The sequence below is a fragment of the Saimiri boliviensis genome, chromosome X (assembly GCF_048565385.1).
Source record: "Saimiri boliviensis isolate mSaiBol1 chromosome X, mSaiBol1.pri, whole genome shotgun sequence".
Classification (NCBI taxonomy): Eukaryota; Metazoa; Chordata; class Mammalia; order Primates; family Cebidae; genus Saimiri; species Saimiri boliviensis.
The window spans coordinates 38,100,400-38,122,449 of NC_133470.1; the positions used below are offsets into that span (position 1 = coordinate 38,100,400).

The 22,050-nt window shown below is 38.0% G+C and overlaps 1 protein-coding gene and 1 non-coding gene across 14 annotated transcripts in view; both read right to left on the bottom strand.

Annotated features, from left to right (window-relative positions):
• CASK (calcium/calmodulin dependent serine protein kinase) overlaps positions 1–22,050 on the bottom strand; it is a 410,801-nt gene that overhangs the window by 48,334 nt on the left and 340,417 nt on the right. For all 13 annotated transcript variants that reach the window (XM_074392261.1, XM_074392262.1, XM_074392260.1 and 10 more), the window contains 3 exons: positions 21,566–21,646; positions 13,325–13,513; positions 4,891–4,969 (listed from right to left, as the gene is read on the bottom strand). In XM_074392261.1, the coding sequence (XP_074248362.1) occupies positions 4,891–4,969; positions 13,325–13,513; positions 21,566–21,646 (349 nt within the window). The remainder of the gene's footprint in view (positions 1–4,890; positions 4,970–13,324; positions 13,514–21,565; positions 21,647–22,050) is intronic.
• LOC120366674 (U6 spliceosomal RNA) lies at positions 6,115–6,221 on the bottom strand. The gene has a single exon (XR_005581256.1). It is a non-coding gene; the product is annotated as a U6 spliceosomal RNA (small nuclear RNA).

The following is a 22,050-nucleotide window of genomic DNA, read 5'->3' on the forward strand; positions in this document are numbered from 1 at the left end:
AGGCCTGGGAGGCAACACCACACATCTACAACCATCCCATCTTTGACAAACCTCACAAAAACAAGCAATGGGGAAAGGAGTCCCTGTTTAATAAATGGTGTTGGGAAAACTGGCTAGCCATGTGCAGAAAGCAGAAACTGGACCCCTTTCTGACACCTTACACTAAAATTAACTCCAGATGGATTAAAGACTTAAACATAAGACCTAACACCATAAAAACCCCAGAAGAAAACCTAGGCAAAACCATTCGGGACATAGGTGTAGGCAAGGACTTCATTACCAAAACACCAAAAGCATTGGCAACAAAAGCAAAAATAGACAAATGGGACCTAATCAAACTCCAGAGCTTCTGCACGGCAAAAGAAACAGTCATTAGAGTGAATCAGCAACCAACAGAATGGGAAAAAAGTTTTGCAATCTACCGATCTGATAAAGGGCTGATATCCAGAATCTACAAAGAACTAAAACAGATTTGCAAGAAAAAAACAAATAAGCCCATTCAAAAGGGGGCAAAGGATATGAACAGACACTTTACAAAAGAAGACATACATGAGGCCAACAAACATATGAAAAACTGCTCATAATCACTGGTCATTAGAGAAATGCAAATCAAAACTACATTGAGATACCATCTCACGCCAGTTAGAATGGTGATCATTAAAAAATCTGGAGACAACAGATGCTGGAGAGGATGTGGAGAAATAGGAACACTTTTACACTGTTGGTGGGAGTGTAAACTAGTTCAACCACTGTGGAAGACAGTGTAGCGATTCCTCAAGGACCTAGAAATAGAAATTCCATTTGACCCAGCAATCTCATTACTGGGTATATAGCCAAAGGATTATAAATCATTCTACTATAAGGACACATGCAAACGAATGTTCATTGCAGCACTGTTTACAATAGCAAAGACCTGGAACCAACCCAAATGCCCATCGATGATAAACTGGACAGGGAAACTGTGGCATATATATACCATGGAATATTATGCAGCCATCAAAAACAATGAGTTCGCGTCCTTTGTAGGGACATGGATGAACCTGGAAACCACCATTATCAGCAAACTGACGCAAGAGCAGAAAATCAAACACCGCATGTTCTCACTCATAGGTGGGTGTTGAACAATGAGAACACATGGACACAGGGAGGGGAGCATCACACACTGGGGTCTGTTGGGGGGAAATAGGGGAGGGACAGTGGGGGGTGGGGAGTTGGGGAGAGATAGCATGGGGAGAAATGCCAGATATAGGTGATGGGGAGGAAGGCAGCAAATCACACTGCCATGTGTGTACCTATGAAACAATCTTGCATGTTCTTCACATGTACCCCTAAACCTAAAATGCAAAAACAAAAACAAAAACAAAAATTAGCCAGGCGTGGTGGTGGGCACCTGTAATCCCAGCTACTCAGGAGGCTGAGGCAGAATTGCTTGAACCTGGGAGGCAGAGGTTGCAGTGAGCAGAGACTGTGCCACTGTACTCCAGCCTGGGTGACAGAGCAAGACTCTGTCTCAGGAAAAAAAAAAAAAAAAAAAAAGGAAGAAGGCTGGGCATGGTGGCTCATGTCTATAACTTCAGTGCTTTGGGAGGGTGAGGGGAGAAGATCATTGCAGGCCCAGGCGCTGGAGACCAGCCTGGGCAACAAAGCAACACTCTATCTCTACAAAGTATCAAAAAAATTACTGGGTATGGTTGCCTGTAGTCCTAACTCAGGAGGCTGAGACAGGAGGATTACTTGAGCCCAGGAGTTTGAGGTTGCAGTGAGCTATGATTATGCTACTGCACTCTAGCTTGGCCAATGGAGCGAGACCTTGTCTCAAAAAAAGAATAAAAAAGGAAAGACTGGAAATAAATGAAATACATGAATATGTGTGAGTGAGACCTTGTCTCGAAAAAAGAATAAAAAAAGAAAGACTGGAAATAAATGAAATACATGAATATGTGTGAAATTTGTAAAGTTAGCCAAAACCAATAGAAAATTTAGAAAAGGAGATAATAAAAATTAGGTCATAAAACAGTGAAACAGAAAATAAACATACAATGAAGAGAATGAACCAAACCCAGAGGGGTTTCTGACCAAATCTCTGGCAAGGTTCATCAAGAAAAAAAGAGTAGGTACAAATAAACAATATTAGAAATGAACAGGGGACATAATGACAAAGATGGTAGAGAATAAAAACGTGAGAGAATACCATGAAGAAGCTCTCTGCAATATTTTAAAACTTGGATTTTTTAGGAAAATGTAGTTTACCAAAACTCACTCAAGAAATAGAAAGCCTGGATGGCCTTATAAATTGAAGTAGTTGTTAAAAAACAAAAATAATACTTTCTTAAAACTAAAAACCAAAACACCAGGCTCTCATACTTTTATAGGCAAGTACTGCTAAACTTTCAAGATACAAATCATTCCAATATTATATAAAGGCTTTCAGAGAATTGAAGAGAGAATACTCTCCAAGTCATTGTATGAGGTAGATGTAACTTTGAAACTAAAATCAGACAGAGAAATACAAGAGAGGAAAATTAACCACAGGCCAGTCTCACTCATAAATGTAAATATCGAGATCTTATAAAGGAAACATTAGCAGACAGTAGGGCAGTATATAAAAAAGATAATATGCAATGACTAAGCTGAGTTTATCTGAGAAATGCAAGGGTGGTTTTTCATTAGGAAATCTTTAAAAGACATTCACCACATTAACAGATAAAAGCAAAAAAACAAATGATCGTATCAGATTTTTCATCTCTACTGAAAAAGCATTTGATTAAATTCAAAAGCCATTCACAATTAAAATGCTCAGCAACTAAAATATAAAGGAATTTCCCTAGCCCTAATAAAAGATATGTACTAAACACCTGCATTATTCTTAAAGAATAAATATTGGAAAGATTCCTTTTTAAAAAAAAACTGGCCGGGCGCAGTGGCTCAAGTCTGTAATCCCAGCACTTTGGGAGGCCGAGGTGGGTGGATCACGAGGTCAAGAGATTGAGACCATCCTGGTCAACAAGGTGAAACCCTGTCTCTACTAAAAATACAAAAATTAGCTGGGCATGGTGGCGCGTGCCTGTAAGCCCAGCTACTCAGGAGGCTGAGGCAGGAGAATTGCCTGAACCCAGGAGGCGGAGGTTGCGGTGAGCCAAGATCGTGCCATTGCACACCAGCCTGGGTAACGAGCGAAAACTCCGTCTCAAAAAACAAAAAAAAACAAAAAAAACCGTTTTTTTTTCCCCTAGAGACAAGGTCTCTCTGACACCCAAGCTGGAGTGCAGTGGCGTGATCATAGCTCACTATAGCCTTGAACTCCCAGGTTCGAGCAATCCTTCCACCTCAGCTTCCTGAGTAGCTGGGACTATAGGCAAGCGCCACCAAGCCCAGCTAATTTTAGATTCCTTTTAAAAACAAGAATAGGAAAGGATGTCTACTATACCACTCCTTGAAAGACTTCAGGTCCTAGCCAGTGCAGTAATATAACAAAGAGAAGTTAAAGAAATAATGATGTTGTAGCTTTACTGAATATATAAAAAATTATTAAAAATAGCAAACAAAAAATACATACTGGAATCTAAAACCAAATATCCTCCTGTGGGAGTGCTGTACACTCTCTATGCCTATAAATATTCCTCCGAAAGCAGCAATGATGCCAGATACCATCTTGTATACACAATGGTCTCCTCTTATTCTCAAGAGGAGAATAAGGCACTAAAATGCTTAGGGTGTTACTTCTCGCTCTCCGAGGGTGAGGAAAGAGGTGTTAAGTACAAAAATAACCCTATCTCAAAGAAAGAGTCTGCCAGAAGAATCATTTTTGGAATATCCTCTGAATACTAGTGCATATAACTCAGTCCTTTCAAAGAAAAGCCTAAATCCACATGTCCAAATCCTGCCCATCTTTGAGAGTTAACTGAAGATGTATCTTCTTAAAAAATCATTCTTTGAGCTGGGCATGGTAGCTCATGGCTATAATCCCAGCACTTTGGGAGGAGGCAGGCGGATTGCTTAAGCTCAGGAAATTGAGACCAGCCTGGACAACATGGTAAAACCCAACCTCTACAAAAATGTCAAAAGTTAGCTGGGCATAGTGAGGTGCACCTGTAGTCCCAGATACTCAGGAGGCTGAGGTGGGAGAACTGCTTGAGTCCGGGAGGCAGAGGTTGCAGTGAGCCAAGATTGTGCCATTGCACTCTAGCCTGGGCAATTGAGCTAGACTCTGTCTCAAAACCCCCCCACATTATTTTTTGTCTATTTCAGTTCTTAGTGAATTCTTTCCACAGAATGACTGCACTATGGCAGGCATTAATAATTTAATCATTGATTTGACATCTCTTACCATTTATTTTTGTATTATTATTTAACTCTATGATGTACTAATTTATAAATAGCATATCTAATTCCTAAATGAATGAGAGAACAGTTCTTAAACAGTTATTTATTTACATATATCTTGTATTCTAGAACAGATGTCTCCCCTACATCTTGAGGCCCAGTGTGATACTTTGCTTTACCTCTCATGGTCTCTTAATAAGTCGTAATCTAACAGTGATACAGAGATGCTCCAGCTAACAGAACTCTAACATACTCTCCCTTCATTATCTACATGCTGGAGCATGTGCAGATGAATAAGAACCAATGGAGGCCAATAATGATTAAAATGAAAGATGATTTTAAAAGATCTTTTATATGTATCCTTTATACTTTCTTAGCTGAGTGTGATGGCATACACCTGTGGAAAGCTGAGATGGGAGGATAGCCTGCACTTAGGAGACTCAAGACCAGTTGAGGCAACATAGTGAGACCCTATCTTAAAAACAAAACAAACAAACAAAAACATTTTCTTCACTAGGCTACAGGGAAAAAAGTTAAGGAAGGCAAAGAAATATATATGAAACTTACCTTGCCTGTGAATCATGCCCCCATGCATAATTCTTGCAACAATACAATGATTTAGTTCATTCATTTTTAAAGTGATTCCCTGTATAAAAGAAAAAAAGTTCAGTAAAAGTATTTTGGCAGTACTTCTCATAATATTTGTGATTTTGCAGTAGATAATTTTAATTACCAAAGTTGAAAAACATTAAATAGGGAAAATGAAGACCATCCAGTATGCCACACACACAAAACTGCTCCATGACAAAAATACTATTTTTGATTGCTATAATAGAATACATACATTTTATATAGCGCTTTTAATACACTTTTTTTTTTTTTTTTTTGGAAACAGAGTCTTATTCTGTAACCCAGGCTGGAGTGCAGTGGCACAATTGCAGCTCACTGCTACCTCCACCTCCAGGGTTCAAGTGATTCTCTTGCCTCAGCCTCCTGAGTAGCTGGGATTAAAGGTGCCTGCCACCATGCCAAGCTAATTTTTGATTTTTTAGTAGAGACGAGGATAAGGAAAGAGATGGTTCACTATGTTGGCCAGGCTGGTTTTGAATTGCTGACCCCAAGTGATCCACCTGCGTTGGCCTCCCAAACTGCTGGTATTACAGGTATGAGTCACCATGGCGGGCCAATAATGCCTTTAAATTTTCTAATTATGATTATTTTCCCTGTTGCTCTATTTTTAATATTGCCTATTATTTTTAAAAACAGTTTTTATCGATATATAATTGACATACACATATTTAAAGCATACAATTTGATAAGTTTGACATATGTATGAAATATTGCCACAATCAGGATAGTGATATATCTATCATTCCCAAAAGTTTCCTCATGCTCGTTGGTAATTTTCTCCCATCACTCCATGCCCTCCCTGCCACATCCCTAAGCAACTACTAATATGATAATCAAAAAGCTGATAATATAGTTGTTGATCAAACACTGATACAGTCAACTTTTGCTGACTACAGATTTGTTTGCACTGTACCTAAATGAAATCATACAGTATGAACTCCTTTTTGTTGCTTTTTTCACTCAGCATAATTATTTTTAGATTCTACCATGTTGTTGCGTGTTATTAGTAATTAATTCTTTGTTCTTCCTGAGTGGTATTCCACTGTATGAACATATCAGTTTATCCACTCACCCACTGAATTGTTTCCTGGTTTGGGCTATGATAAGTAAAGCTGTATTCCTGGGTTAATCATCATTTGATCATAACATATATATATATATAAAGATCTGAAAAACTTCATGCATTTGTGTATCATACTTATACAGAGGCCAGGATAATATTTTCTGTACTATTTATGTTTTAGTATATGTACTGCTGAAGTGAGCACATATTAACATTTTCATATATTGTTGGATTTGCTTTGCTAATATTTTGTTTAGAATTTTTACATCTATATTCATGAAGAATACTAGTCTGTAGTTTTCTTTGTAATGTCTTATCTGGTTTTGGTATCAGGGTAATGCTGGCTTTCTAGAATGAGCTGGGAAAAATTCATTCTTTTCCAATGTTTTGGAAATAGTTTGTATAGAATTGGCATTATTTCTCTATTGTATGTTTGATAGAACTTACCAGTGAAGAAGCCATCTTGGCCTGGGGTTTTCTTTGAGGGATAGTTTTTAACTACCAATTCAATTTTCAACTGGTACAGGGCAATTCAGTTTATTCCTTCTTAAGTGAGCTGTAGCATTTTCTGTCTTCCAGGGAATTTTTCCATTTTATCTAAGTTGTTGAATTTATTGGCATAAATCTGTTTATTTCCTTATCATTCTTTTTATATCTGTAGACTCTGTAGTGATGCCCCTTCTCTCAGGCCTGATATTTGTAATTCATGTCTTTTTTTCCCCCCAATTGCAGAGTCATTTTTCTGATCAGTCTAATCTTCCCAAAGAAAAAGTATTTTTCATTTTATTATGCTCTATTGCTGTTTTCTATTTTATTAATTTCCACTTTGATCTTTATTACTTCTTCTCTTCTACTCATTTTGGGTTTAATTTACTCCTTTTTGTCCTAGTTACTGTTAAGGTATAAGCTGCAGTCTTTGATTTGAGATGTTTCTTCTTTTCCGATATAGGTGTTTAATGGTACATATTTCTCTTTAAGTACTGCTTTAGTGGTATCTTGCAAATTCTGATACACTGTGGTCCATTTTAATTCACTACAAAATACTTTAAAATTTCCCTTTTGATTTCCTTTAACCCATGGGTTAGTTAGAATTGTGTTATTTAGTTTTCAAGTACTTGGAGATTTCTCTCTCTGTTATTCATGTCTAATTTAATCCCAGTGTGGTCTGAGAATATACTTTGATACCAACTAAGCTACTCAAGCTTCCTTTTGATTAATGTTATCATAGTATATCTTTTTCCATCTTCTTGTGTTTTTTTTTTGTTGAAGAGATGAGGTCTTACTCTGTTGCCCAGGCTGGAGCACAGTAGTACGATCATAGCCCACCGCATCCTAAAACTCCTGGGCTCAAGTGATCCTCCTCCCTTAGCCTCCCAAGCAGCTGGAACTACAGGCATGTGCCACCAAACCTGGCTTCTACCTTTTTACTTTGAAACTATTCTTTGTGTATAAAGTGCATGTTTTACAAGTAGAATATGATGATTGATATGGTTTGGTATAAATATATATTCTTGCTATTTGACTTCTATTTGTTCCACCTGTTCTATGTTGTCTTTTTCTGCCTTTCTTTGTATTATTTTCATCCTGTTTTATCTCCTATGTTATTAGCTACAACTTTTCATTTTGTTGTTTTAGTGGTTGTATTAGGGTTTATAGCATCTATCTTTAATTCGTCAGTGTACCTTCAAGTGATGTTATGCCACTTCATATATAGTATAAGAACTTTACAATGGTATATAGTACTTCTATGTCTTTGTTCCTGACCTTTGTGCTACTGTTGTTGTACATTTTATTCTTCCATATACAATAAACTCCAAAATATATTGTTATTTTTGTTTAAATTGCCAATTATAAGAGATTGAAGTAATAAGAAAAATAACTTATAGGTTTACCCATGTAGCTATCATTTCTAATGCTCTTTATTCCCTTTTTGTAAATTCATATTTCAATCTGTTATTATTTTCCTTCTGCCTGAAGAATGTCTTAAATATACTGTGGGTCTTATAGTGTGGGTCTGCTGAATTCTTTCAGCTTTGGTATATCTAAAGACATTTTTATTTTGCCTTTGTTCTTGAAAGATACCTTTGCTTAGTTTAGAATTCTAAGTTGAGAAATGTTTGTTTTTAGTACTATATGACACTGTTCTTGTTTGTAGTGCTTTGATAAGACACTGATGTCATCCTTATCTTTGTTCCTCTGTGTGTAAAATTTCTTCTTCTTTTTTTTTTTTTTTTTAATGAGATGGAGTCTTGTTCTGAAGCCCAGGCTGCAGTGCAGTGGCACAATATCTTGGCTCACTCCAACCTCTGCCTACCAGGCTCAAGCGATTCTCCTGCCTCACTCTCCCAATTTCTTTTTTCTTTTTGCTCTGTTTCTCAGATTTTCTTTGCCATAGGTTCCAAGCAGTTTGATTATGATGTACCTTGGTATTGTTTTCTTCATTTTTCTTGTGTTTGGGGTTTACCATGGTATTTGGATCTGTGGGTTTATAGTTTTCATAAAGTTTGGAATGTGTTCAGTCATTATTTCTTCAAACGTTTCTTCTTTCTTTTCCTCTCTCTCTTCATGAACTCGAATTAACCATATATATATTAGGCTGACTGAAGTTGTCCCACAGTTCAGTGATGCTGTTTTAATCTTTAAAAATTCTTTTTCTTGCTGTGTTGCATTTTGGATAGCTTTTATTGCTATGTCTTCAAGTTCACTAATCTATTCTGAAATGTCTAATCTGCCATTAATCCCATAGTATATTTTCCTGCTAATTCGATTATCTGTTAGTTCTATGTCATTTTTTATTATTATCCACATAATAGGTCACACTTTCTGGTCTTTTTACATGCCTAGTAATCTTTGATTAGATGTCAGACATTTTGAATTTGTTGCATACTTGATGTTTTCGTATTCCTAAAAATATTCTTATGTTTTGTTCTGAGATTTAGATTGGTTGCTTGGAAATAGTTTGATCCTTTGGGTCTTGCTTTCATGATCCATTAGGGAGGTCTGGAGCAGTTGTCAGTTTGGGGCTAATTACGTCTCATTACAGAGATAAGATTTCCCTGATCACTCTACAAATGTGCCATGAATTAGAAATTTTTCTAGTCTGACTGGGGGGAACAGGTAGTGAGTGTCAGGTGCTGCTCCTTCCAATCCTCTGTTTTTTTCTCCATTCAAAGTAGAGAGTGTTGGGGAGTTTCTCAGTGTTGGGGAGTTTCCTATCAGACATGCACTGATTGATACTCTGCTGAATATTCGAGGGAGATCCTCTACAGATCTGAGGTTCTCTCTGTGTGCAGCTCTTTCCTCTTCAGTACCCTGTCCTATGAACTCTAGTTGCTTTGGTTCCCCCGGACTCTCAGCTTTGTCCCCTTGATTCAGGGAGTCTGCCTACTCTGCCTTAGTTCCTCTCCCTGTGCTGTAGCCTAGAAACTCCCTCAAGGCAGCATGGTGGGGTATTCATATGGGTCACCTTGTTTGTTTCCTCTCTCTTTTTTTTTTTTTCTCTCTCTATATATTTTTAATCTAAAGATGGGGTTTCACCATACTGGTCAGGCTGGTCTTGAACTCCTGACCTCAGGTGATCTGCCCGCCTCAGCCTCCCAAAGTGCTAGGATTACAGGCGTGAGCCACCATGCCCGGCTGTTTCCTGTCTCTTAAGAGATCACCGTCCTTAGCTGCCTGATGTCTAATATCTTGAAAACTGTTCTTTTATGAGATTCTGTGTTTTTTATATTTTGGGTTGTTTCAAACGAGAGGATAAATCTGGTCCTGGTTACTCTATCTTGGCCAGAAATAAAAATTACACAGTCATATTTAATGCCAGAATCCTATTCAACAGATTACTTTTTGCTTTCTGATTATCCACTACTAAAAAACAAGCATTTATAAACATTTTTTTTTTTTTTGTACTAGATCTTGTTAATCCTAAGAATCATACAGGGAAATTTTAAATAATGCTGACTCTTAAACCCACTCTTTAGATTTAAGCTCAGGAGGCCTGGAATGGAGCCCAGAAATCTGTACTTTTTAACAGGCTCCCTTGCTAGAAAATGGCCTTGAATTTGAGATGATTAAGGGTTGGGACTGCGTCTTTTATTTTTCACTAGAGAATAACACTGTTGGAAAGCTTCATAAAAATATCTGATACTTTACACTCTAACTTAATTTCTACCATTCCACGAACTATAACTTTGCATGGTTCCTATTTTGCAGTTTTAAGAAGTGGTAGGCGAGCAATGTGAAAAACTGGTTTATCAAAATGTTTCTAGTCCTAAGATTCAATTATAATACTCAAGTTTCATTTCCAACTTGTGCATTCAATCAGCATGCGTGGAACTAAGAGAAGTGTTCCTGGAAAAATGCTGTAAATTAGTGTGTAAGTCAAATCTAATTTCATAAGGGAAATGATAGTACAATAGAGGTTCTACCCTTGAAACTAATAGATTTATGTATTCATTCAACCAACATTAACATGCACTTACTATGAGGCAGGCACTCTGCTAGGTACAGTAGCAAATGAGACTAAAAGGGTCTTTCAGGGCCAGGGGAAGTTTACCTCAAACCAACTGTAGTTAACATTTATTATTCTGTAGGCCCCAAACATTTCTCTATAGAGAGGAATTGATTCATGTTCTCTGCTTCCAAGTTCACAAATTCTAGGGAAGGGATTGACATAGCTTGGGTTAGGTGCCTACTCCTGAACCTACCAGCTTGAGGGGGGATATTAGGAAGGTTATACTCCTGGCCTTTCCCTGTTTATATAAGTCTTTCCTCTATTTCGTAAGCTAGTTCAAGTTTGGTTTTTGTCACTTGCAACTATGGGGATCCCAGTCAATAAAAAAAAAATAATTATAAGTATGATGCTACGAATGAGAAAACACAGAGTGTAATAGGAGTATATCACCCTTGGGGAATGGACACATTGTAGAGGGTCTGAAAAACAAAAGAGATCGTATAGGAATACCTTGCACTGTAATATAAAGCTTTGAATAAAGCGACTAAGAAAGCAAATAAAGTTGTATTAAATATATTAGAGATTTATACTGTATTATTGAAAATATATATTTTATATTTCACATAAAATAATTCCTGTTTTCATGGCAACCTGTCAAAAAGAGAAGAAATATACATCTTCACTAAGATCACAGAAGACAGAAGAGCTTTTGGAAGGAGACTTTTAGGGGAGACTTAAGACCATTTAATGCTTTCTGAAAAAGTAACTCAAGGATGTAGTTTTATGCTTTTATTCAGTCTATGTTTCTATGTAGTGAGTCTTCATACAATCAAGCAACTGTCATTGGGCTGCTTCAGAACATAATGATCCCAAGACACTTTGAGGCCTCCTTCTTGCGGTCCCTTCTACCTTCTTATCTGCTTTGCTTGGCTGAACATCACCCCTTCTTCCTGCCTCTTCAACACAGCTTTCTCTCCTCTCCAGCTCTGTCATAACTGGGCTTGTTAAATAAACTGTGCTAAGGTACAAATTTACTTGTTTAATGTAGCCAGCCCCGTGGAATGTGAGCTCCAGTAAGGGGCAGTGTCTTATCTGACAATAGATCACTGGCATCTAATAAGAGTGATTTGCACTTAATAGGGACTTCAAAAATATTTGGTGAATGAATATATAAAACGAATGAATGGAATATTAGACTTTCAGAGCTAGGTGGGATCTTGGGGAACATTAATTTAGTCAACTATGCTTTTAGAGATGAGCCAACTGAGGCCCACTGACATGAAGTGATTTGTCCAAGACACCCCAAACCTGCTGTAGCCTGCGTTCTTAAGCCAAAGAGTTGCCTGGACAGTACCAGAAGGGATGAGGTGATCTGCATGCTACCTGTTTGCTGCAAGATAACATTGCATAAATGGCAAAGATGACTAAATGAGAATTAGGACCAGAAATGTCTAGAGCTGAGGGTTCTCCAAAAATCATGGTCATATGATCACTGCTCTATAACTTTTCCCTTAATCTAAAAGGCAACTTTTAGAAGTAGGTAATTTGTTTTTCTATATCCTAATATCCCTTTTCTATGGTCTGAGGAAAAAGATACGAATGCATAAATTTGAATTTTTTTTCCTCTTCTAAAGATATAGTTTCTCCTCCAACTTGGAACTTATCTGATGTTCCCTGTCTCAGTGTCCATTCAGTCATAGAAGCCTAAAGCTTAAGGGCTGTCCTTGATCCTTGCTTCTCTCTCAGTCCCATTGTCAATCCATTGTTAAGTCTTACTGATTTTACTTACTCTTTCATTATTTCTTAAATGTGTTCACTTCTTTCTATCTTGACATCCATCCCTCAAGTTCAGAGTTCCATCATATCTGCCTTGCACTACTGCAATAACAGTCTCTTAACTGGTTTCTGTACATCCACTCTTGACCCCTCTCACACATTCTCTAGAGTGATACTTCAAAAATAAAAATATTATATTATTTCCCTGCTTAAAAGTCTTTAGTAGCCTCCCATTGTTTTTAAGACAATAATCAGAATCCTTAACATGTCTTCCAACACTCGTGTGATTCTGTTCCAGCCACTCACCTTGCTGTCTGCAGTTCCTCTGTGGTGCCTTCTTTCCATTGGGAAACTATGATAAGAGCCTTTTTACTATGAGGTTTACACATGTGCTGTTTGGTTTGCCTGAATGGTATCCCCCTGCTTTCCCTCACTCCCCTTGCTCTGTTAACATAAAGGAGCCTTTCCTTGATCTTCTCAATCTGCAAGAATTCTATGAGAATGGTGAGGCAAGGTTCAGCATCAATTCTATTCCAACTCTACTCCCAAGCACGGAGTAAACTGATTCATATTAAGTAGGTAGATGGGAACGGAAGAAATTTCATTCCAGCAATGTTACTCAGTTTTTTTTAATGCCTCCTTAATTAAGCTTCCTCTAATTCTGTTGAAGACAAAAGATCTGAAGACTATACGATTTATAAAAGGATGATGATTTTTACAATGTTACTAGACATTCTCTTTCTCAATACCAATACCAATATTTCAAATTGTCTCTTTCTTTGCTGCCCCAAAGGTTTTTACACTCTGGAGGAATGTTCCAGTATGTTCTCCCTTTTTTTGGTTGAAGGGCAATTGTGAAAGGAGAGGTGAGAAAGAAAACCAGCATGCCTAAGACATAGTGTCAGGCAGAACAATTCTAGAAAAGAAGGGCAGGGGGCAATTGAAGATCTGGAAACTGATTTCTTTAAAACTATCCATGTCTTCCTTCCTTCCTCGGCTCCTAGTAATATAGGTTGAAGTTAGCTGATCTAACTCATGCTGGGATTTTATGAGAGTATTGAAAACTTTCTTTTCCTACTTACCATTGGTTCATCTGTGTTCTTTTGGAACTGTACCAGCCGAACTCTGGTCACATTCTCCATATCCATGTCTCCGTTAGCGCTTTCTGGAGAATCGCCGTTTAAATAGGGAGAAGTGGGAGGAGGTGTGACCCTCAATGCTTCATCACTGTAAACTTCATGTGCCACTACGTCGTGAGTCTGAAGTAAGGCCTAGTGTTTTATAAAGAAAAAAATATTAATAACATCAGCAGAAATTTATTTTTATCTGTCTATTTACTTGTTTATTTTGCGACAAGATCTCACTCTGTCACCCAGTGTGGAGTGCAGTGGTGCGATCTCAGTTCACTGCAGGCTTCACCTCCTGGGATCAAGTGATCCTTCCTCTGCAGCCTTCTGAGTAGCTGGGACCGTAGATGCATGCCACCACACCCGGCTAATTAAAAAAATTTTTTTTTGTAGACATGGGGCTGACAAATTTATTATATAAACATATATCATTCTTTTCCTCTCAAAGGTATCACTCATCTAAAAAGAACATAAAGTGCGTAATATTGACATACAACTATATCTCAATTTCTTTGTGACAAACAATCATGATGAATAGATTTTTTTAAAACATGAGTGAATGAATGAGTGAATCAATGAAGAGATGTGTTTATTGATTATCTGGGTCAGAGGTGTTACCAACTAACTTGTTCAAATAAAGGCAAATGGTAAAATTTCAAATAATTTAGCTAAAAGAATCCTCGATGAATAGAGTTGGCAAATTTGTGCTGGGGCTTAGAATGGAAACAAATTTAAAAACAAAAGGTTCAATAATTGGTGTATTAAGCAAATATCTTTCATCAATGGCATTTACAATGATACTTTTATATAACCCAAAGGATGAAGATAATTTATAGCATATAATTTAGTAAAAGAAAAAATATATACACAGATATATCTTAAAAATGTGATCTTCTAAAGTACCACACATGATATGGAAGTCAAACTCTAAACATGTTAAATGTTTTTGTTCTTTTTATTTTTTGGAGCACTTGTTCAAATAAAAAATAAGTTGAGAATTATTATTAAGACTTCTTTTTGCAAAGCCTGTTAACAAAGAGAAAGTGATTTCTTTGTACTGACATCTCTATTTGTCAGCTTGGTCAACTTCAATAATAAAATGTCCCCTGTCTCCCTAAAAAAGATTGTTCTTCTACTCACCACACGGTTTGTGCCATCATAATAAACACTTTTTAATAAGCATGAATATATGAATATTTCTATTTCAAAGAGAATTTATAGCTATCAGAATGTTTGGAGCTTTACACAGATTATATTTTCTTGTGTGCTAACTATAAATTTGGTTCTATTTTAATTTGTGATCTGTGTGATAATGAGATAACTGCAGCTAATAAAATGCAATTAAAATTGCTTTAAAAGTATAACTCATAACATCTGAAATTAAGTTATTAAAAGGCTTAAAAAAGTCATGACTTGGCTATTTTAATTTTAAAGGCATGCATATGAGGCAAAAAAAAAAAAAAAAGAGGTTAACAATCTGGTAAAATCAGAAAGAAGATGGTGCTAATTTGTCACCAGTATAGAATATGCTTCAGCAATATACACAGTTGGTTTTCTGATGGAAATGGCAGATATTTCCACAGTCTCAGACAGCTGGTCTAAACTGGGATTTGGGTGAGGAGCACCAAGGGGCACTAAGCAATACATGGCTTGAAAGTAGGGCTCCACAGTGGCTCCGGGGAGCTTGGCTTCCTCACCAGTGCCCTGACTGCACCCTGCAATGGTACTCCTGAGCCCAAGTATAAAGGTTGTACTATGTGGGCAAATCCCTCTTCTTCTGATTTAATTGTGGTCACTTAAGAAAGTAAGACTTAGGGCAAAAAGCAAAGATCAGTAACAGAAAAACTGGAACCTTTCATTTGCTAAAATTATGTTTGTCATATCACTACAGCCTTGACCTCTTGGGCTCAAGTGAGCCTCCCACCTCAGCCTCCTGAGTAGCTGGGACCACAAGCACGTGCTACCACACCCAGATAATTGTATTTTTTGTAGACAGGGTTTCGCCATGTTGCCCAGGCTGATCTTGAACTCCTGAGCTCATGCAATTCACCTGCCTGGCCTCCCAAAGTGCTGGGGTTACAGGCCTGTACTCATTCTTTCAAATTATATAAGCAAACATTTGTATTTAATGCATTATTTACAAGGAAGGATAAGCCCACAATCATAAAATAATTCTCAAATTGGACTTTAAAAGAAAAATGCTAGGCTTGGCTCAGTGGCTCATGCCCGTAATCCCAGCACTTTGGGAGGCCAAGGTGGGCAGATCACAATGTCAGGAGTTTGAGACCACCCTGGCCAACATGGTGAAAGCCCATCTCTACTAAAAATGCAAAAATTAGCCGGGCGCGGTGGCAGGCCCCAGTAATCCCAGCTACTCGGAAGCTGAGGCAGGAGAATTGCTTGAACCGGGGAGGTGGAGGTTGCAGTGAGCCGAGACCACGCCATTGCACTCTGGCCTGGGTGGCAGAGCAAGACTTTTGTCTCAAAAAAAAAAGAAAAAAGAAAAAAGAAAAAATGCTCCAATGATGTCACCAAATAAGGTCATACTTGATATTAACCACAATTTGGCACTGTAAATGATTGCTACCACAAAATGAAACTTAACCTAAAGCTCTAATTCATATCCAAACAGAAAAAGGGGGCCACTTACAAACAATCTTTTTAAAAGCTTAAAGAAGAATATGCAAAATAAAAAATAGGAAAACCAAAATTTGAACATTTTTCTTCAAATATGTTAAGGTGTATGAGTAAGCAGTTGTTACTAAGCTTAAATAGCTGTCAGTTTCAATTACGTAACAATCATGTAATAGGAAAAAACCACTTTCACTTTTTGTACTATAGTAAGGATATGTATAAGACAACTAACAATATGAGACTACAGTGAAAAAAATCTGACTATTTAATGTTTCATATTTTACAACTGCAACAAGCAATGTTCTTTTAAAATGTCAGTCTTTCAAATGGAATAACTGAAAAAGGAATAAGTGAGATAATATTCTTTTATCATGATCTCTAAAGATACAGATTTTAGGCCAGGTGTGGTAGTTCATGCCTGTAATCCCAGCACTTTGGGAGGCCAAGGAAGGAGGACTGTTTGAGCCCAGGAGTTCAAGACTAGTCTGGGCAACAAAGTGAGACCCCCGTCTCTATAAAAAAATAAAAGAAAGTAGACAGGGATGATGGTGCGTGCATGCCTGTAGTCCCGGCTACTTGGGAGGCTGAGGCAGGAGGATCGCTTTGCCCAGGAGTTGTAGCCTGCAGTGAGCTAAGAAGGTGTCATTGTGCTCCTGTCTGGGCAATGGAGCAGGACTCTGTCTCTTAAACAAAATAACAACAACAACAACAAAAACAGAGTTTTAAAGTCATTTAAATTTACCCTTATTTCCTCTCCCTTTAGTTACTGTAAATATTTACAAGTATCTGCATTTTCTGTATCAAGTAATTAAATGGTAAATCCTCATGTTATAATAATCAGAAAGCAAATTCGGATGACTGAGCAAGTAAGTGAAATTATACATTTGCTGAGAATAACTCTCAAACCTTGGCATAATAAAAAAAATTATAAGTATTTAACATATTTCCCTCTAGCTATTAATATTTCTTTAAAAATACCAAGATTTTGAAACCATGATTTAAAAAATGCTTATAAGATAGAAAGCTCCAGCATTTAAAATTTTATTTAATATAATGCATATATATATATATATATATATATCTATCTCAGAATTGTATTTCCCACATAAGATATTATCTGTACATAACTTATTTGGGAATGCCCAATGAGCTCAACTTAAATTTATCAGAAAACTTATTAGCATTATAAATCAACTGACTTTTAAGAGCCTGGGCTTTGGAGCCAGCAAGATCTGGCTTGAACCTCATTGAGGCCACTGACTAGGTGAGTGACCTTAAGCAAGTCTCTTTACCTTGTTAGGGTACAATTTCCTATCTGAACTGTGAAATGGGTTTAATCACACCAGCTTACATCCCAATCATCAGCAAGTCCTCTTGTATGTAACCATCCCCAACACAGAAACCTCATCTGCCCATGTTCTACCATTCTCACCTTTCACCACGCCTCTACCACCTCTCACAACAGTCTTCCAATTGGTCTCCCTAAACCCTTATCCCCCTACAGTCCATTCTCTATACATCAGCCCCAGCAATTTCAAAGGCACAGGCACAGATCAGGTATTTTCCTGTGTGCCATCACTTAGTGTCATCCTACTGCAATCAGGAGAAAACTGCAGACTCCTTACAATGGCCTGGAAGGCTTTTATTTTATATATTAAAAATATAAATAAAATTGGTCTGGCCTCTGCTGACCTCTCTTTGTACTTCATGTACCACTCTCCCTTGTTAACTGTATCTCAGCCACAGTGGACTTCTGCTCCTTGAACCTACAAAGCTCTTTCCTGCCTCTGGGCCTTTGCATTTGCTCTTCCCCAAAGGAGTCTCAACCCAAGTGTCAACTCCTCATGGCGCGATCTCGGCTCACTGCAACCTCCGCCTCCCATGTTCAAGCGATTCTTGTGCCTCAGTCTCCCGAGTAGCTGGGAGTAGAGGTGTGTGCTACCATGCCTGGCTATTTTTTTTTTTTTTTAATTTTTAGTAGAGATGGGGTTTCACCATGTTGGCCAGGCTGGTCTCAAACTCCTGACCTCAAATGATCTTCATGTCTCAGTCTCCCAAAGTGGTGGGATTATAAGTGTGAGCCACTGTGCCAAGCATTTTTTATTTTTTGAGACAAGATCTTGCTCTGTTGCCCATGCTGAATTGCAATGGTGCAATCATGGCTCACTTTACTCTTGACCTCTCAGGCTCATGTGATCCTCCTACCTCAACCTCCTGACCTTAAGTAAGTCTCTTTACCTTGTTAGGGCACAATTGTAGCTGGGACTACAGGCATGTGCCACCATGTCTGGCTAGTTTATTTTTAATTTTTTGTGGAGATGGGGTTTCCCTATGTTGCCCAGTCTGGTCTTTAACTCCTGGGTTCAAGCAATCCTCCTGCCTTGGCCTTCCAAAACGCTGGGATTACAGGTGTGAGCTACTGTACCTGGTCCAAAATTTGTTATATATCCGTTTCTAGCTATGGAACACTGCAAAGAGCAGTCAGCCAAGGAGAGGCTAACCTATCTGCAAATGGGCAGGTTCCTAATCTAGTCAATGTTTTACTGATAACTTACTATGTGCCCTATACATGATAGATACTATGGAGCAACTAATAATATGTATTAGATAATACCTATTAAGCATTAAGCATATGTCAAGCATTGTGCTAAGCACAGTAGGTATATCAGCTACTTAATTCTTATTCTGACTCCATGAGGTTGGCTCAGACTCAGAGTTCATAGAGTTAGGGTGACTAGGATGGAGTTCAACCACAGGTCATCTGAATTCACAGCTTTCACCACTTTTATATTATAGAACAGTGGTCCCTAACCTTTTTGGCACCAGGGACCCATTTCATGGAAGACAATTTTTCCACAAATGGTGGTGGGGGTAGGGTGAGGGGGATAGTTTTGGGATGAAACTGTTCCACCTCAGATCACCAGGCATTAGATTCTCACAAGGAGCACGCAGCCTAGATCCCTTGCATGTACAATTCACAGTAGAGTTCCTGCTCCTATGAGAATGTAATACATATGCTGATCTGACATGAGGGGGACACAGATGGTAATGCTTGCTGGCCTGCTGCTCACCTCCTATTGTGTGGCCTGGTTCCTAACAGGTCACGGATGGGTACTGGTCTATGGCACAGGGTTGGAGACCCCTGCTAGAGAAGACACAATGTCTAAAACAGAATGAATTATAATCTGGGGAAACACAGCACGTTTGTATGAAACAGTGAACAAGATAATATTAACAGTAATTTGCCTCTGGATATTTGTGATCTATCAAATTTGAAGATACTACTAAAGGATATAGTTTCCTTATTCTCCTTTTCTGTGAAATAGAGATACTCACAATGACTAAATGAGATCACAAGCTCAATGAGAACAACAAAACTGAGCCAGGATATGGAAGGACAAAGAAAAACTGCCCTGGCTCATTCACTGGGAAGGGACCTGTTCTGGCAGGCCAGCAAGCATTAAAATATTATGCAGGTGAATACAAACAAGTGGAAAAGAGTTAGAGAAGAGAAAGTTCAAGAGAAGTGTAGAGGGGTTACAAGAGATCTTAACAATATTCAGGTGAGATTTGAACGAAGTTCTGTGTTTATATACCTAGGTTGTAAAAATGCACTCATCCACAGGCATTAGAACCTGTATTCCTAATAGTAACTCACTGAACAGTGCTGCTATCATACAATAAAGTCAAATACTCTCAAGGATTATACTTGAATTCAGCCTTTAATGCTTGGGTGGGGGAGTTAGGAAGGATGAATATGGTAATTGCTTCTTTCCAGGTAGTTACTTTGAGGAAAAGAAATTCATTTCAACAACTAGGTTTAGAAACATTATCATAAAACAGCACATATAAAAAAAACCTCAGCGGTAATTGCTTTGATACATATACTATTACTATTATTATTATTATTATTATTTTTTTGAGACGGAGTTTCGCTCTTGTTACCCAGGCTGGAGTGCAATGGCGCGATCTCGGCTCACCGCAACCTCCGCCTCCTGGGTTCAAGCAATTCTCCTGCCTCAGCCTCCTGAGTAGCTGGGATTACAGGCACACGCCACCATGCCCAGCTAACTTTTTGTATTTTTAGTAGAGACGGGGTTTCACCATGTTGACCAGGATGGTCTCGATCTCTCGACCTCGTGATTCACCCGCCTCGGCCTCCCAAAGTGCTGGGATTACAGGCTTGAGCCACCGCGCCCGGCCGTACTATTACTATTATTTTTAAAGTGTCATCTGAGGCCAGGCATTGTGGCTCACGCCCTGTATCCCAGCACTTTGGGAGGCTGAGGTGGGAGGATCACTTGAGGTCAGAAGTTCTAGACCAGCCTGGCCAACATGGTGAAACGCTGTCTCTACTAAAAATTCAAAAATTAGCCAGGTGTCGTGGTGTACACCTGTAATCCCAGCTACTAGGGAGGCTTAGACAGGTGAATGGCTTGAACCCAGGACATGGAGGTTGCAGTGAGCTGAGATCACACCACTGCACTTCACCCTGGGTGACAGAGCAAGACTCCATCTCAAAAATAAATAAATAAACAAAAATTCAAAGTATTATCTGCAATAGTAGTAATAAGAACAAGGCTTTTAGGCCGGGCGCTGTGGCTCAAGCCTGTAATCCCAGCACTTTGGGAGGCCGAGGCGGGTGGATCACGAGGTCAAGAGATCGAGACCATCCTGGTCAACATGGTGAAACCCCGTCTCTACTAAAAATACAAAAAATTAGCTGGGCATGGTGGTATGTGCCTGTAATCCCAGCTACTCGGGAGGCTGAGGCAGGAGAATTGCCTAAACCCAGGAGGCGGAGGTTGCGGTGAGCTGAGATCACGCCATTGCACTCCAGCCTGGGTAACAAGAGCGAAACTCCGTCTCAAAAAAAAAAAAAAAAAAAAGAACAAGGCTTTTAAGTCAGACTTTCTCCCAAAGGGCACTGAGTTAAATTTTCTACTTTTCATATAAACTGATGTGGCTAATGCTTTTAAAATGGTATATTAAACATGGATTTCCATCTGTAATTGTGTTTTTGTATTGCGGTTAGGTAGATAAGCATTGACCTTTTTCCACAAAGAAGTAAGTATCTTATCTATTTTGAGCTTTGTTTAGTTATTTAGCTTTGTATTTGGCTAAATACAGGTGTTATCCCCATTTTCCATATAGTAGAAATGAATGAAGAAAGTGCAAGTTTTGCATTGTCAAAAAAGAGATGTAATTCTTCCAATATATCATCTAGATTCAGAGAATTCTTTATTATTGAAAACTGTCTCTAATTTTAGTTCTTTGTGGTTTAAGTAACATAAACAGTTTCAGTGACTAAAGGACTATTCCATAAGGAAGAAAATCTCTTGTCTGATGAGTACACGGTCCCTGAAAAGCCACTTCACCAAGAGCATGTTTACAAGTGTGACACAAAGTAAACAAAAGAATCTTGAAATATTTGGTATTACCTGGTATTGTAATCTTAACAGTCTCATACGATATGGATAAAAATGCATTAGATGAAGCTGGCTACATTTTATGAGGGTAATTTAAAAACTTCTTTTGAAAGTGAGGTTGTTTGTTACTTACCATGAAATGAGGTTGTGTTAAAATACGTTTTAGTTCCTTTGCATCATTATTCTCAGGGTAACATGAAATTTCTTCCAAAACCTAAAAAATAAACAAGACATATAATAGTACAAAACATGACACAAGATTTAAAAATGTTAAATTCTTTTAAGTTAAAAATTATGAGTGGATTTTTATGGCAGGCAAAACAATTATTTTGAAAAAGTTTTCGTTTTATTCAAATTATATTAATACATGGAAGAACAGTATTGACGGTAATATTAATAAAAATGAAGCAAATTGTTCTAATAGTCTGTCAACTATAACTTGAAAGGCTATTGAAAAATACAAAACAAAATGACAAGCCTGCAACACGTATTTATTATAGATTTATGAAACTTAACAAAAGAGTATCTCTGAATATCTTTTTCCAAATTCACCATAAAAATCAATATGGACAAAAAGTTAGCACTGCCAATTCCCTTTAGAAATGTCAAAATGACACA